This window comes from Rhinatrema bivittatum, chromosome 1 (assembly GCF_901001135.1).
Source record: "Rhinatrema bivittatum chromosome 1, aRhiBiv1.1, whole genome shotgun sequence".
In the NCBI taxonomy this organism is placed as follows: domain Eukaryota; kingdom Metazoa; phylum Chordata; class Amphibia; order Gymnophiona; family Rhinatrematidae; genus Rhinatrema; species Rhinatrema bivittatum.
In genome coordinates this window covers 57,018,041-57,035,948 of record NC_042615.1, presented here as the reverse complement: position 1 = coordinate 57,035,948, position 17,908 = coordinate 57,018,041, and the positions used below count along the sequence as shown (strand labels likewise).

The following is a 17,908-nucleotide window of genomic DNA, read 5'->3' as shown; positions in this document are numbered from 1 at the left end:
AGGATCTGTAGTGTTCCAGTTCTTGTTTTTTTCGTTGCAGAAGTGCAAAGTTTACAGTTTTTAGGGGTTTCCAACCCTTTGATCCCTCGCCTGTTTCGAGGGGTAATTTTTGGATTATTCTTAGCTTGGGTACGGGTCAATACTGAGGGAGTGCAGGTGGCACTCTCGGTTATGTAGCAGTGCCTCAACATTTTGTTTCTCTGCCTCCATCTGCTGATGGGATGCAAAACCCACTGGTCTGGACTGATCTTACAGGAACGGAAATCAGCGGGTAAGAACCAATTTTCCTGTCTTCTTTGTGCCCCCCTTTTCAGGCCAACAGTTAAGGATTTGTTCTAGCTCATCAAGGAGGGACAATGGGCTCTAGGGATGTAGGTTAGTAAAAAGTCCTTGCTTAATTAATTCTGTACACAGAAGAGATTCCTTGGTGGAAGCAGCTTGATCTATATATTCATTTTTGGGTACGATCTTTTGGAGGCGGAGCTTGAGGTGAAAGAAAGAAAGATTATTTGTTTAAAGCATAGTGTGAAATTTCATGTTGCCTCCCAGGGACATGAAGCCATTCTGCTTGCTGCCATTTAATCTGTCTGAATTAAGACACACTGCAAGAAAAAAAACTCGTGCATTTGTACAGCCCTTAGAAAACTAGATCTAGGGCCTCTCTTTATTGCACATGTAGTTTTTGTTGTTTTTGTTTTTTTTAAGGCCAGAATATAATTTACATTAATTTTGAGTTGTCAAGTTCTGGTATATTTCTGGAAAAATTAGTTACAATCAACTTTCAGAGCAAGTACTGAATTCAAGCCTCAATGCCCACTTTCATTTTTTTGTGTCTTAGGGAACCGAAGAAACAAAAAGTTGCTTCTAAGTAAAATAAAGATTTGAGGGAACGTTAAGATCATAAGAAATTGCCATGCTGGGTCAGACCAAGGGTCCATCAAGCCCAGCATCTTGTTTCCAACAGAGGCCAAACCAGGCCACAAGAACCTGGCAATTACCCAAACACTAAGAAGATCCCATGCTACTGATGCAATTAATAGCAGTGGCTATTCCCTAAGGTTTTTTTGTTGGGTTTTTATTTATTTATTTATTTATTTATTTATTTATCAAGTTTTATATACCGTCCGGTTTCATCATCACAATGGTTTACAAAGTTTTGATGTTCAACAATGTGTATAAAAATTCATATGCTTGTTAACATAGTTATCTTAGTTGTTCTAACCATAGTTTGGTTGTTGCATTGTACTGGTTAACGTACGTGCTTTGGATTGGTTCTATATGTTTGTTTATTTATTTAAAGCAGGGGTGGGCAATTAATTTTCCCATGGGGCCGCATGAGAAATTGGGATGGTTTTAGAGGGCCGGACTAATATAATTAACTCAGTTCTCAATAGCCTTACTTATGAAAAGACAGCAGTTTACCACCAATGCATGTCCTCTGAGAAAACACAACAAATAAGACCGATACAAACGCTTACATGCTAGCAAAATATCTCATCTCGGTAACAGACACAGAACCAACCTAACATACTCCCAGGATCTGTAGTAATGCACATAAACTAATCCGCACACAGTTACACCTGTATTATGGAATACACTCAAACAGGAGCAACCCTATCTATGAAAAGGCAACACTACAAATATTAAATCAGGTCCAAAAAACCAATACACCTCTTATTAGGAAAACAGAACTAGCAAGCACTATAGATCCTCACACAGAAATAATTGTAAAACTATACTAATAAGCAGAATAAATGTTTCAAAACAGCTATGAACAGAATAACATCCAACAATTAAAAACTCATAAAAACTATTAAACATTCTCCAAACACCAATAAAATATTTCAAAAAAGCAGACATCACACAATTAAAATGGCAGTCAAGAAAAATAAACTTAAAGCCACCTTTACTTACCCCCTCCAGCAGCTCTCCTACTCCCCTTCCCTGCAGGCCGTGGCACACACCAGAAGCAGCAGTAGAAGCTAAGCTCTATACTTATGGTCCTCTTCCTTAGTGCCCATGTCTCTCACACACACACCATACCAGTCATGCCCCCATGACCAGTTTCTGTCTCTCACACACCAATCATCTCCCAAACAGTCTTTGGCACACACACCAGTCACCTTCCTGAACAGTTTCTCTCATGCCATACACACACACACAGGCTTCCCACTCCCGTGTTCTACTTACATATATGGTCTTCTCACTCTCATAATCACTTTCTCTGTCTCTCTCTCTCTCACACACACACACTCACTCACCAGTCTCTCACTCCCATGCTTGTTCTCTCCACATGCACAGGCTTCTCATTCCCATAATCACTTTCTTTCTCTCTCTCACACACACACCAGTCTCTCACTCCCATGTTCTCTTTCAGATATACAGGCTTCTCCCTCCCATGATGTGTCTCACACACACCCAGGTTTCTCACTACCATGCTCACTCTTCACATGCACAGGCTTCTCATTCCCATAATCACTTTATTTCTCTCTCTCACACACACACACACACACACCAGTCACCTGATCTCACTCATGCATACACACACACAGGCTTCCCACTCCCAAGTTCTCTTTCAGATATACAGGCTTCTCCCTCCCATGCTGTGTCTCGCACACACCCAGGTTTCTCACTCTCATGCTCACTCTCTTCACATGCACAGGCTTCTCATTCCCATAATCACTTTCTCTCTGTTACACACACACACCAGTCTCTCTCATTTCCATGCTCACTCTCCACGTGCACAGGCTTCTCATTCCCTGAATCACATTCTCTCACATTCACACACACCAGTCTTTTTCTCTCACACACACAGTCACCTTACCAAGCAGTCTCTCTCTCTCATGCATGCACACTCACCCAGGTTTCTCACTCCCACAACTCCAGGCTTCCTTCGCTCATGCTTTCCCACATACCCAGACTTCTCACTTCCATGCTTTTTCTCTCTCACACACACACACACATCAGTCACCTCCCTGACTAATGTCTCACACTCTCACATACACATCAGTCATCTCCCTGAGCAATCACTTTCATTGTCTCTCACATACACACACACACATCAGCTCTCTGACCAGTCAATCACACACAGGCTGGCTGGCTGCTTCTCACTCTCTCTTACTCACTTCCTCTTCCCCCCCCCCCCCCCAGCACAAATGGGAGCTGCAGCAGCCCCCGCAGGCCAAGAAAGAAGAATCCCATCGGCCGCGGGAGGCTCATGCTGCTGACTCCTTTCTCGATTACCAGCTGCTTCAATTGCTTGGGGACCGACGCTGCAGCCGACGCGGCACTGCTCTTTCTCCTTCCCGCACACCGCTCCGTGTATCACTTCCTGTTCCGGGTCACGGGAGGGGGGTGCAGGCGCGGGAAGAAGAAAAGGCCAGCCGCGGGTGCCACAGCTTCTAACACCGCTGCCGTTACCACTGGGCTTGAATGTGCTGACAGCCCAGCGGCAACGGCAGCGGGAGAGACCGGGAGCGCGCGCCGCGGACCGGCAAAAAACTCCCACGGCCCGGTCCCGGTCTGTGGACCGGTGGTTGGGGACCCCTGAAAAAAGACCACGAAAGGCGGAACTGTGATATACCGTATTTTTCGCTCCATAAGACGCACCTGACTATAAGACGCACCTAGGATTCAGAGGGGGAAAATAAAAAAAAAAAAATTTGTGCTAAACCGGCTTTGCGTCTGGGCGTCTTATGGAGCAAATTAGGGGAGTGCATCGTTTTTTTTTTTTCCTCCCCATTTTGTTTTCAGGTCTGGGGAGGGCCATTTTGGTCCACTCCCCAGATCAGAAAACTTTTCTTTCTCTGGGAACCCCTCCCCCCCCAAAAAAACCCCCATCCCAACCCTTTAAATTAACAACCCCCACCCTCCTGACCCCCCCCCCAAGACCTGCCGATTTAATTTACTACAACCCCCCACCCTCCTGACCCCCCCAAGACCTGCCGACTTAATTTACTGCAACCCCCCCACCCTCCTGACCCCCCCAAGACCTGTCGACTTAATTTACTGCAACCCCCCCACCCTCCTGACCCCCCCAAGACCTGTCGACTTAATTTACTGCAACCCCCCACCCTCCTGACCCCCCCAAGACCTGCCAAATGTCCCTGGTAGTCCAGCTGGGGTCCAGGAGCGGTCCGGGAACAATCTCCTGGGCTTCGGCCGTCGGCTGCCAGTAAACAAAATGGCACCGACGGCCCTTTGCCCTCACTATGTCACTGAGACTGACCAATAGCAGCGGTCGGTCCCAGTGACATAGTGAGGGCAAAGGGCCGTCGGCGCCATTTTGTTTACTGGCAGCCGACGGCCCACGCCCAGGAGATCGTTCCCGGACCCCCGCTGGACCACCAGGGACGTTTGGCAGGTCTTGGGGAGGTCAGGAGGGTGGGGGGTTGTAGTAAATTAAGTCGGCAGGTCTGGGGGGGTCAGGAGGGTGGGGGGGTTGTAGTAAATTAAGTCGGCAGGTCTTGGGGGAGTCAGGAGGGTGGGGAGGTTTGTTAAATTTTTTTTTTTTTTTTTTTTTTTGCTCCATAAGACGCACATACATTTCCCCCCCACTTTTGGGGGGAAAAAAGTGCGTCTTATGGAGCGAAAAATATGGGTATGTAGGCAAGAAACTCGAGCGAAGGCACGCTGCCCGATTGGCCGGTGCTTGCCCAGCACCGGCCAATCGGGCAGCGTGCCTTCGCTCGAGTCACTCCCTCCCCCCCACCGGACGCTGTAAAAAAAAACCAGTTCATTCTCCGCTCCCTCGCTCCCCGATTGGCCGGCCAATCGGGGAGCGAGGGAGCGGAGAATGAACTGCTGCCTTCCCTCTGCAAGGGAAGGCAGCAGTGCCTCATTCCCCGTCTGCTCTCAGCAGTGGGCGGGCCGGATTCAGCCCGCAGGCCGCCCCTTGCCCAGGTCTGATTTAAAGGCTTTTATATACCGGTATTAGTAGGGACATCATACCGGTTCACATTTGAACAACAGAGTTGAAGGAGGGAAGTTGTAGCATGGAGTCATAAGGTGTTTTGGTAGGCTTTGGTGAACATCCAAGTTTTTAGTTCTTTTTTGAAGGTTTTTAAATGTTGTTGTGTTCTCAGTTCGGTTGGGAGGGAGTTCCATAGTTCGGGGCTTCCTAGGGATATGGCTCTCTTCCGAGTTGAGGTAAGTTTGTGACGAGCAGGTGGAATTTTTAATAGACCTTTGTTAGCTGAACGGAGATTTCAGTTTGGAGAGTGGAGTTTTATGGATGCACTTAGCCAATTTGTTTTTCAAATACAGGATAGACTACTTTGTAGTCTATCCTGTATTTTATTGGGAGCCAGTGTAGCGAGATGAGAGTTGGAGTAATGTGATCGTATTTTTTCGTTCCTGTAAGTATTCTGGCTGCTGTGTTTTGAAGGATTTGGAGAGGTCGGATGGTGGTGAGAGGTAGGTTGAATAGCAGTTTCCTCCTCTTCCTTTGGGCTTTCAGTTCAGTCTGAAGCAAGGCTGGGATCAGCAGCTACTCGGGATGTTTTCTCCTGTTTTATCTCCCCTCCCACATTACTTTAGTTCCGTCATTGCAGCACCGCTCCTCTGCTCTGGGCCACACACCAGGGCTCCTTCTGGAACCCTGCAGACTCTAGGCAGGATGCAGAGCTCAACCATCACTTCTTCCACTCCTGTGCCCACCTGCCCACTCCCACACAGTCCAACCTCTCGCTCCCATTCCTGCATCCTCCCCCTCCCTCCTTGGCACAGTCGTCATCTCTTCCACTCCTGTGTCTCCCCCACCCCCAGCACAGTCAACGTCTCTCCGCCATTCCTGCACCCTTCCCCCTCCATCCTTGGCGCAATCATCATCTCTCCCTTTCCACTCCACCGGCACAGTTCATCACCTCTTTCCCAACCTCTTACCTCTCTTTTCCAGTACCCTCCTGCCCCCTCTGCTTGATCCTTGCTCCACTTGCCGGCAGGAAGAGTAGAGCTGCTTAGCTGCATTTGCCTCTGAAGTTAGACTCGAGCAGGGTCGGTAGGTCCTGCGAGACTGCATGACCCTGCACAGTCCAGACTTCAGGTGGAAGGCAGGCGCCGGAGGCGGCAGCCACAGATGAAGTGCTGCGGGCGAGGGATAGGTGGAAGGCTTGGCCCAAGCAGAGGGGGGGGGGGGGGGGGAATGAAGAAGCTGCTAATGGTTCCATGGGCCAGCCACACAGTTTTCTTTTTCAGAGCAGCCAGACGTTGCCGAGGGTGCTTGCATTTCAGGGGGGGGGGGACCCCTCTCCCCCAAAGCATGGAGCCCAGGATAGTCCCTTGATTCTTCCCCTCTCCGGTGAACAGCCCTGGGCCCTGAAGCCTGCCCCTGGGTGTCATTCTACAATGACTGGGACTTCCCTGCACAGCATCCCCAGGGAGCAGAAGACCCAATCTGGGAATCAAATCCGGGTCCTGTGCACGGCCCTGCTACTGAGCCACTGGGCCAGCGTGTTGTTTTGCCTTTGCCCTAAAATGCTAAACTTGTTCCACTTGAAAGGAAATTAAAAAAAAAAAAAAAGATTAACAAAAGAAAGAACTTGACTAACCAAAAGACCCTAATACTTGACAAATCATGACGTCTGCCCGACTCTCAGAGAATTGGTCAGATATATGCTCAGGTCACGGCTATCTCACTGGCCCTGTAGGGGGCTTTAGAGAATAAGGATTTTGTTCCTTCAGTTTATTTTAAAATAGGATGGAGCCATAAGTATACGAGGCAAGTGTAATCACACTCCTTCAGAATTGCAAAAACAAACAAAAAAAATCTTTTCCCTTGTATTTTTGTGGCCACCTTCTGAGTTCTTTGCTTTTCTATTATCATCCGGTCCCCTCCTGAGTCTTCTCAGGAAGAAGCTTATGAAAAACATTTTACTCTGATACAGCTAATTAAGGACTCACCTAGTCACTGGGAGAGGGAGAAAATGTTCCTATTATGACAGTAACTCCCCAAAATACAGAGGTAATAAGCACCGAACAATGTAGTGGGCCGAGGGCGGTTAATAGCAGCAGGTAGCGTGGCTTTGAATTGCATTCACATACATACGGTGGAAAGCACAGTATCCCACGGTGCCTGAAATCTAATCTTTACACTCTAGAAGTCATTTTTTTTTATTGCTCTGGAAAGGTAACTAACCCCAGCGCTCCCGAGGCACATATGTGGTCATGTTGTGAGTCTTACCTGGGTCGTGCACAATTTTAAATCTTTGTCTCAGTGACGTTGAATCTCCGGCTACCTGACACTGGCCAGATTGGCTTGCGTGCATCCGCCTCCCCTTCTGAAAATCCCTTTTCTCCCGTTCCCGGTGTCTATTTTGGGCAACAGCTCTAGTGTTTCATCCTCACAAATGGGCCTGGAAATACATCGCTATCAGTGAGGAGCAGGAAAAAGATGTCTAGCCGTGAAGCAAATCTCCTGCTTTTCTGCTGCCTTAACATGTGTTTTAAAAAAAAAAAAAATTCAGATTCTAGGAAAACATTTTTTGCAAGAAGACTATTTCAGGCATTTTCAAAGTGCCAATGTTTGAACATGTATGTGTTTTGTGACAGTCCCGATAAAGGCCAAAAACCATGTAGAATCTCAAAGAATTACATTGCCAACTTGAAAAAAATTCTTTTCCACCTGAAGGTAATTTCAAGCAGTTGTTTCATCAGTCCCAGTCACTTTAGATATCAAATCTGAATAGCTAGTAGAGATGTGCTTCGGGTTAGTGCTTCGTTTCGGGGAACCCCCCCCCCCATGGGAATTTCATTATTCCCACGGTTCGGGGGGGGGGGTGTTTCATCGGGGGCCCCGATTTTCGGGTTAGTGCGCGCTAACTCCCGATAGTGCACGCTAACATTGCAGAGTTAGTGCACACTAATGGGGAGTTAGAGCGCACTAACCCGAAAATGAATTTTTTCTGAAATTTCGGAAAATATTCAATCATTTTTCGGTTCTCCCGAGCCATTCCGAATTAGGCAATTTTGTTGCTATTGCCTAATTCGGGAAAAACGATTACACATCCCTAATATCCTGTAATACCACAAACCTCCAGCAACTCAGACAGCTAATAAACTACATTTCTGCGCACTTTTCCTTTCTGGATCTTAAAATAGGAGAGTATTGGTATTTGCATTATTTTGTTTTTTAAAAAAAAGTATTTGGCTGAAACTCTACATGACATTGTACCCGAAAATGATGTTAAAAGGATTTATAGAGAAAAAATCTGCAAATATTCTGAAATCCATTTTCTTCCTGTTATACAGGACCTATACCCTGGTTTCAATAGGGTTTCCTTGCCTGAATTGCTCTTCAGTCAGTCTCTACTTATAAATGAGAGGGGGAAAAGAGAGAGAGCCTTCTAAGCGGGATAACAGAATAGGATCTGGGGGTGATTGTATCTGATGATTTTAGAGTGGCCAAACAGGGGGGATGGGGCGACGGCGAAGGGCGGAAAGATGCTTGGCTGCACGGGGAGAGGAATAGTCAGCAGAGAAGAAGAAGGTGATCTGGCCCCTGTACGGCTCCCTGGTGAGACCTCATTTGGGACACTGTGTACAATTCTAGAGACCTCACCTTCAATAGGATGTAAACCAATTGAAGTTAGTCCAGAGGGCGGCTAATAAATTGATCTTTGTCCTAAAGCATATGGGGGGACAGATATAAAAATCTTAAACACGTACCCTAGAAGAAAGGCAAAATAGGAGACGTTTAAATATCTCAAAGGCTTCCATGCTGTAGAACAAGCGGTCATGGGAGGAAAGTGAAAGAGGGTAGACTGAGGAGAGGCTGGTGGATGCATGGAACAGCCTCCCCATGGAAATAGTGGAGACCAGGACAGTATCTGAGTTCATGAAAGCATGGGATAAGCACAGGGAATCTCAGAGAATGGTAGGGATTGCAAAGCTGAATAGTTGGTGTGGATGGGCAGACCAGAGAGGCTATATGGTCTTTTTCTGCCATCTTGTTTCCATGTTTCCTTTCTCATAGTACCTTGGGCCAGAATATTATCTTCAGTCAATCTTAAATGCCATCGAAACATGTTCTGTTATTATCAGTCTGTTGATTTCATAAGCTTTTTGAGGTGGTGCACTGTTTTATTATTATTATTATTTTTTTTTTTTTTTTTTTTTAACTTGACTGTAGGTTGAAGGTATAAAGAAAGGAAACAAAAAAATTCTGAATAAACTGATTGGACTGGTTCAGAGGGAGACGAAGGGACGAGCGGATCCTGTGATGGTCAAGGCCATCTTGGAAGAGAAGCTGTTGTGACACCATCCCCGTTGCAGCCTCACAAAGCAAACAGACTTGTAAATACCCTGGGCTGAGAACCTGTGCACCGAAACAAATGAGCCACGAAACCCAAGACTGTTCGTCAAGATTCCGTCTTTGTCTCTGGGATTTTTTCCATACGGCTCTAAGCCTTACCTGGGCCCGTGCTGTGAAAATGAATGTGTTTAATTACGACTTTGTAGGAAAACTGCATTTATAAAACTGTTTGATTTCTGTCTGTACCTGGGGGACAGGGGACCAGAAAGAGATGAAAAGTAAAACTTAACTGAGTGGAGCATGGCAGAGACCCTGGTCTTTTCAAGCATTTCGCTCGATGGCCTTCAAATTTGTGTACATTAGCTGTTAAGGTGTAAATAATTACCGATCTAATCAGCATGGATAACATGAGATTCCCAGGTAAATGTGCTGCTTAAAAGAAATGTTTTGAGATCTCTGCCAAGGAGATACAAGAATTAATATTTGTAAATTAACATTGCGTACCATAAAATTCACTGCCCATTTCAAATGATTGAGAAAGTACTTACTCGCTGCTGTGTTTTGTGTGAAATATTTAAATGTTGATTCTGTAATTTTCTATTTTAAGGCTTATAAAAAAAATAATTTCCTTAATTTTTATGGGCATTGCTGGTGTGGCATTATTTATTTATAAATTGCTTCCTTCAAACCAGCTCGCAGTGATTTACAGTCCTTTCCGAATAAACATAAATATTGCATATCTGTATACCTACTGTTCATTCATAAGCGTCCTGTAAATTTATCCTCCTTGGATACTTGCTTCATGATATAATAAACACATCATTCTCCCTTATGCTGCCTAGATGGATTCTAACCAGCATATGCTTAAAATACTTCTGCCCGTGTTTTAAACTCCTATTTTTATGAAAATATAATACTAGAACAAAGTGACTTAACTTTGGGGGGATATTTTTTTTGTAGGGGTTTTGAGCCGAGTTACGTCCTGCTCTCTCGGGCTTGCAGCTCAGTCCTGAACCAGTGATCTGGTGCCACGAGCCATCATTCGCAGCTACCTGGGGATTATTTTCCCCTTTTATACTTCTTCCCACCCCCACACCGCAAGCGGCATTGCTCTAACTGAGCAGACCGTATGGACATGTGAGCATAACAAGTCCCAGATCCTCAGCGTATGTCACTGTCGTCGGCTGCTGTAGTTTTTACATTGGTATTGCCCTACCCCAATTTTGGTTATATAATGAGAATTACCATTTGAGCCAAACGAACATAAGAAATTGCCATGCTGGGTCAGACCAAGGGTCCATCAAGCCCAGCATCCTGTTTCCAACAGAAGCCAAACCAGGCCACAAGAACCTGGCAAGTACCCAAATACCAAGAAGATCCCATGCTACTGATGCCAGTAATAGCAGAGGCCATTCCCTAAGTCAACTTGACTAATAGCAGTTAATGGACTTCTCCTCCAAGAACTTATCCAAACCTTTTTTGAACCCAGCTACACTAACTGCACTAACCACATCCTCTGGCAACAAATTCCAGAGTTTAATTGTGCGTTGAGTGAAAAAGAATTTTCTCCGATTAGTCTTAAATGTGCTACTTGCTAACTTCATGGAGTGCCCCCTAGTCCTTCTATTATCTGAAACAAAAACAAATTTAAATTAATTTGTGCTGTTTGTTTTCTTGCCCTTAGATATTTCTATTATATATATAGAGGTGCAAGTTTATTAAAAAAAAAAACCACTAAAATTAATAAAGTGCATATAGTACAGCCTCACTAGGACTTACGAGACCTAGTGGTAGAAAGTCGCTGGTGCTGAAAGATCCACTTTATAGTATGTATTAGTTTTGCTGTTTACATCAACTGCATTTTCAATTATTTATTACCTTGCAGTTATTTTATGTGAATCTGAAGTGGTTGCATCCTCAGAAGGAAAATATAATTCATTTATTACCACTTATCATACAATCACTCACAAGCAACATGGCATGACAGCTTTTGACCTTCAAGCCATCTTCTTAAGGCTTCCAAGTTAATACCATTTTCAAATACTCCATATAGAAAATGAATTATTTTCTCTCAGAGTAGTGAAAGATGATAGGAAAGGCCGTACAAGATATATATTGTAGCCTGAAGATGTTGGTCATGTCAAACAAGATGGAGCACAAGGCTGTTCATTTAAGTTAAAAAAAAGAACCCAGAATGAAACATTCCATAAAAATTAAAAAGCTGACCCAGGGGATTTTCTAAACAGCACCCCACCCCATCCACTGTCCAAAAGTTAATCTGACATATGGGACCATAAGGGCAATGCTAAGAGCCATGCTGTTTCTTTCTTTATAACACCAAAACCTACCCCTTCCTTTCTGAACACAGCAGACCCCCTTATGCAGTCTCTCATCTCTTCCTGCTTAGACTATTGCAACCTACTCCTCACAGGCTCTCTCCACTACAATCTATCCTAAATTCAACTGTGCGACTTACTCTTCCCCAAAGTCGCTACACCTGTATAACCCCTCTTCCGAAGTCACTCCATTGGCTCCCTATCCGCTACCATGTGCAGTTCAAGCATCCCTTACCTACGAGAGCCTTTCTGCAGCTCCTCACTACCTCTCTTTTCTTATCTCTCTCATGTACTCTGCTCATCAGGCAAGTCACTCCTGTCTATGCCTTTCTTCTCTACTGCCAGTTCCTAACTCCGTGCATTCCACCTGGCTGCATCATGTGCTTGGAATAGAGCTGGTGCATCAGGCTCCCTCTCTCACCTTGTTTTAATCCCATCTAAAGACCCATCTTTTTGAGGCTACTTTTAAATCTTATGCCCGATTGTCTGCTTTTTCTCCTCATTAACTAATATTTTAGATGGCTGGCTTACTTTATGAAATGCCCTAAGTCTGTTGCCCTTTATGTTTGTATTATTAGATTGTATGCTCTTTTGAGAAGGGACTGTCTTTTTTTTTTTTTTACGTATTGTTTGTACAGCGCTGCGTACGTTGTGCAACACTATAGAAATGTTAAGTAGTAGTAAGATCAAGCTAAGTTCACTCTCATTTTACCTACATTGTCTGTCCAGATAATGCAAGTATTCTATGTGATCTTTTGCCATCATTTAAAATATCAGCAGAATCAGCAAAAGGCACATGAAAATATCTGTAAAAGGAAAATCTCTCATCAAGCACACAAGCTAATATTGCTATACTAGTGATAAGTAATTGCACCAATAAAGTGAGAACATGTCAATAGATTCTAGGTCACTGGGTCTTCAAAATGTCCTAGGGCTTCCATCTGAAACTTAACCCCTTGCTTCCAAGTAATGGTTCTAAAAGCTGCATTGGTTAAGGATCCATTTTCTCATGTGCAGAAGGGATCCACATAGTCTTAAAAGCTAATGAATGGAAGCATTTTTGGATAATTCACATTGTATTATTTTTAGGGTGTATTTGCCCATTGTAAACAGCTTTGGATGGAATTTTTTTTTTTTTTTTTTTAGGAAAGCGGTATAGAAAGGAAGGCAACATAAATTCTTAGTCTTTAGACAGAACAAGTGAGTTATGCACCTCTACCAGCAGATGGAGACAGAGCAAACTGATGTCACAGTATATATACCCCTGCAGTGGCATCAACCTGCCAGTATTCTCTGTCTCCAGCAGATGATGGATGTGCATCTCCCTACTGGGGATTGCGTCAAGTTTTTAAAGGAGAAAAGAAATTACAATTAATTTGCCGCCACTCTCCTATGGTGATTGCATACGATCCCTCCCTCAGTTGAGAATTCCTAGGTGATATATATTGAATTCTCCCTCAGATGAGTGCCTTGGTCCAGTAACTGGTTTTCAGCCAGCATGGACTTAGCTGTAAAAGACAGCTGAAAGGCAAGCGGGTGCAGGAAGCCGAGAGCAGCAGTGATGGTATATGCCCTCCCTCCCCACAACCATAAACTGATTCTGTACTCAGCCAGGACAGGCTGAACTTAGGTAAAGAAAAAAAAAACAGAGGAGGGTTTTTGTAGGAATTCCTCTGGTCTCCGTGTTCAGCACACTGATCCAACACTCATTCCCACCTCCAGGTGAATTTAGGGGACATGGGCAGCTTGGCAGGTTGAGCAGCCTTTTTGGCTAGGCCTTGTTCTTAGGCTTATCACTGTTTGCCACGTGGTAGGCCACGGCGCTGTTTTCGTGCATTTTCCTGCCCTCTTCAGGACTGTCGGTTCATGCAAGTGCGTCCAGTTGTGCACCCAGTTTTTGGATGCTTATTTGGGCGTCTGCTTGGGCATCCAGTTGGTAGTGGTGTCTTTTGAGGTGTGCGCTTACCTATACGCACAATCTGAGCGACCTTGACTGAGGGTGCTCAGTTTTTTGGCGCTCATCAAGGCAGAGGGTTGTCCGCCTAAATTTTGGATACATTTTTTGCAGCACAAATACAGCTGGACGCACACTTTTCAGTTGCCTGTTCGAGCGTACTGACAGACTGATGGTGCCTATAGCAAAGAAGCCTAAGCACCTTGCCCTTTGTGCTGCTTGTAATGTTTGGGCATCTCAACCTGGTGTTCCCTCTAATTTGGGTCAGTGCGGCTTGGAAGCGCCTTCATCTGATTTTACTAAGCCTGATCGCAGTCTAGGTAAAGACGTGTCAGAATGGGCACCTGACTTTGGAATTCCTCTAACTGGTTTGTCAGCAGGGGAAGGTAGGTCAGTGGGCACAGGACAGGTGCCTCCTAGTTTGGGCATGGATCCTGCTGCCTTTTCTTGGCTGGAATTTTTTCTTCAGGTGCAGTTCTCAGCCCTAACCAATCTTGCCAGGTCAGAGTCACCAGTGGTGAACTCCCACATGCCTGGTGCTGCGACTGAGTCGAAGTACACCTGGATTGGCGGGCGGTCTTCCTGATAGGGACCCAGATGGCACTGATGATGAAGCCAATCCTTACTCCCTGGAGGATGGGGATTGGAGCCGTATAGAACTATATTGCAGTCCTTTCATAGAAATGAGTTACTGCCTCTGATTTCCCAGACATTAAAGAACCTGGGAGTACCTGGGGCTGAATTTATGTCTGAGCCAAAGAAAGATCCCATTTTGCTTTCTTTGCCTAAAGCCTCTTGTTTTTTCCATATTATGGAGGCCATTCAAGAATTGATTGAGCTTGAGTGGGGTGGAGTGGATCCAGGGAATACAAGTCTTGAAAGGACTGTATTCCCTGGATCCAGCTGCAGGAGAGAGCAATTACGCTTTCCAAAAGTGGATACACTTGTGTGTGCTGTCACCAAGCAGACGACTATTCCCATGGAGGGAGGAAGCAGCCTTGAAGGGATGCGCATGATAAGAGAATTGAGGCTATCCTTAAGCAATCATTTGAAGTAGTGGCAATGACTTTGCAGATAGCATCTTGTTGTTCCCTGGTCGCTCGCTCCTGTTTACTTCTCTCTCAGGAGGTCGATGAATCTGGTGTGAATTCCAGGGCAGTGATGGTACCAGCAGTCACCTTTTTGGCAGATGCAGGCTGTGATTTGGTCTGCCAGACGGGTGGCTTCGGTAATAGCAGCCAGGCATCAGATACTACCTTGGGAAGCTTGCTGGGCAGACTAGATGGACCATTTTGGTCTTTTTCTGCCGTTATTACTATGTTAGAAATTGATCAGTTAATGTGACCTACATGTCTTACCTTAAGAAGCTACCCTTTAAAGGCTCGCTCTTATTTGGGAGTGAGTTGGAGAATATGGCCAATAAGTGGGGTGAGTCCCAGGTTTCTCAGTTACTGGAGGATAAGAAACTGATGCCGCACTCCTTTAGCATGAGAGATCGTGCTAGGAGATCCAAATGTTTTTGACCCTACAGAAGAGCAGATTTTCAGAGGACTCAGCCATTGGGTAGATCTCAGTCCTTTCATACCAGACAGCCCAGATGGGGTGGAGGCTCGGGTAGTGGACCCCTCTGAGCCTCCCAGTGAAGGTATGCCGACCTACCTCTGGAAACAGGAGATAGAGGGTCGCCTCTCTCTTTTATCAGAGATGGGTCAAAATCACGTCAGATCAGTGGGTCTTGGAGGTGATATGAGATGGAATATGTGCTGGAGTTTTGCAGTGTCCCTCAGGATGTGTTCATGGTGTCTCCCTGCCACTCCCCGCAGAAGAGGCAGGTAGTGAAGTGTACATTGTCAAGGCTCCTCAGTCTGAGGGGCTGTGGTTCCAGTGCCCATGTTTCAAGAAAATATGGGCCAACATTCCATTTATTTCATTGTGCCCAAGGAGGGATTTTGTCGTCCCATCCGGGATCTCAAAGGGGGTCAACCGTCATTTGTGGGTGACTCATTTTTGCATGGAAACCTTGCAATCAGTGATAATGGCAGTGCAGGCAGGGGCAATTTGTGATGTCCTTGGATCTGTCCGAGGCATACTGCATATTCCCATCCAGCTAGAGCAGGGGTGGGCAGTTCCGGTCCTCGAGGGCCACAAACCAGTCTGGTTTTCAGGATATCCCTAATGAATATGCATGAGAGAGATTTGCATGCACTCTGCCTCAGTTGTATGCAAATCTGTCATGCATATTCATTAGGATATCCTAAATCCTGGACAGGTTTGTGACCCCTGAGGACTGGAATTGCCCACCCCTGGGTTAGAATAAAGGTCTGACAAGCACAGTATCCTGTTTCCAACAGTAGCCAATCCAGGGCACAAGTACTTGGCAAGATCCCAAACAGTAAGTAGAAATGATGGCAAAAGAAGTCTACGGCCCATCCCTCCACTTAATTTAGTAGTATAATTCCCCTCACTGAGAGATCCCCTGTATTTATTCTATGCTTTCTTAAATCTGGATATTGTTTTTGTCTCCACTACCATCTCTGGGAGGCTGCTCAGTGCATCCACTACTCTCTCTGTAAAGAAATATTTCCTAAGATTACTCCTGATCTACCTCCTTTCAATCTCATTGCATGATCTCTTGTTCTAGACTCTAACCCAATCTGACAATTCTTGTTATGTTCAATAAAACTGAGCCTTAGAGGCTTGGCTTGGAAGTAACTTCTTAGTTGTAGAAAAATATGGCACCCGTGGAACTATCTTCAGCTTGAGAGAGTTTAAAACCCCTTCTTATTACTAATAATGATAATATATTTATATTTCTCATCATGAGAGAGACTAAGACACACCAGGCTCAAAATATAATTAAACAAGCCGTTAAGCCCGTTAAACGGGCGAGATGTTTGTTCCAAATGCTAGCTAAGTGTTGTGTGTGGAGGTGTCTGGATGTGTACTCTTTCCCCCTCCACCTTCTCTCCCTTTGCCCTCCCCTTGCACTCAATTTTCCCTCCTCCAGCTCCCCTCTCCTCTTCTGCTGTCCCATCTCCCCAACCCCTGCCCCCTCTCACTTTCCCACTGCTCCTCCTCCTCATCTCTCCTCCTCCCAATGTTCCTCCTTTCTTCCACAGGTCCTCCCCTGTAGCCCCTTCCCATTCTATCCCCCGCTGCTCTGCCCCTGCAGCCCCCCTCTCCCCTTATTCTTCCATTACACTCCCTTTTCCCTCACTGCTCCTCTCTCTTCCTTATTCTCCCACTCCTCCTCCTCTGGCCCTCCCCTTTCCTCTTACTATCCTCTTCCCCCTCCACCCTCTCTCCCTTTGCACTCAATGCTCCCTCCTCCAGCTCCCCTCCCCTCTGCTCCTCCTCATCTCTCATCCTCCCAATGTTCCTCCTTTTTTCCACAGGTCCTCCCCTGTAGCCCCTTCCCATTCTATTCCCCGCTGGTCTGCCCCTGAGCCCCCCTCTCCCCTCATTCTTCCATTACACTCCCCTTTCCCTCACTTGCTCAGCACCCTTCTCTTCCTTATTCTCCCACTTCTCTTCTGGCCCTCCGCTTTCTTTTACCATCCTCTTCCCCCTCCACCCTCTGTCCCTTTGCACTCATCTTGCATGCACGTCTGTCAGAGCCGTGGGTCTCTCTCTCGTGCGTGCCTCGCCAAAGCCCTCACATGGCTCCATTTCCTCCCAGCGCCGCTCCGCTCTGACAGATGTGCTCTCTCTCCGTCCGTCAGAGCGGCGGGTCTCTCTCTCTCATGCACATGTGCGCGCCTCGCCGCAGCCCTCACATGGCTCCATTTCCTCCCGGCGCCACTCCGCTCTGATAGACGTGCTCTCTCGCCTGCGTGGTAGAGTTGCTCTCTACTGCGCATTTGCGGGCCGTCAGAGCCCATTTATAAGGTAGATTGTTCAAGATGAGTATTTGATAAGAAAACTAAACAACTTTCTTTAATCTATACCCAGTACAGGTCCATACTGAAGAGAAATGTTCTTTTCGGTCCTGTTTTCATTCACAAAGGTGATGCATATAGGGAAAAATAACCCATGCTATAGTTACACAATGTTGGGTTCCATATTAGGTGCTACTAACCAAGAAAGAGATCTAGGCGTCATAGTGGCTAACACATTGAAATCGTCGGTACAGTGTGCTGCGGCAGTCAAAAAAGCAAACAATGTTGGGAATTATTAGAAAGGGAATGGTGAATAAAACAGAAAATGTCATAATGACTCTGTATCACTCCATGGTGAGACTGCACCTTGAATACTGTGCACAATTCTGGTCGCCGCATCTCAAAAGATATAATTGCGATAGAGAAGGTACAAAGAGGGGCGACCAAAATGATAAAGGGAATGGAACAGCTCCCCTATGAGGAAAGACTA

General features: G+C 45.7%; 1 protein-coding gene across 3 annotated transcripts in view; it reads left to right on the top strand.

The window, feature by feature from the left end:
- Positions 1-9,987, top strand: part of GATB (glutamyl-tRNA amidotransferase subunit B) — a 181,786-nt gene extending 171,799 nt beyond the window's left edge. For all 3 annotated transcript variants that reach the window (XM_029607101.1, XM_029606930.1, XM_029607015.1), the window contains one exon: positions 9,128-9,987. In XM_029607101.1, coding sequence (XP_029462961.1) covers positions 9,128-9,253 — 126 coding nt within the window. In that variant the 3' untranslated portion in view covers positions 9,254-9,987. The remainder of the gene's footprint in view (positions 1-9,127) is intronic.
- The last annotated feature ends 7,921 nt before the right edge of the window (positions 9,988-17,908 follow it).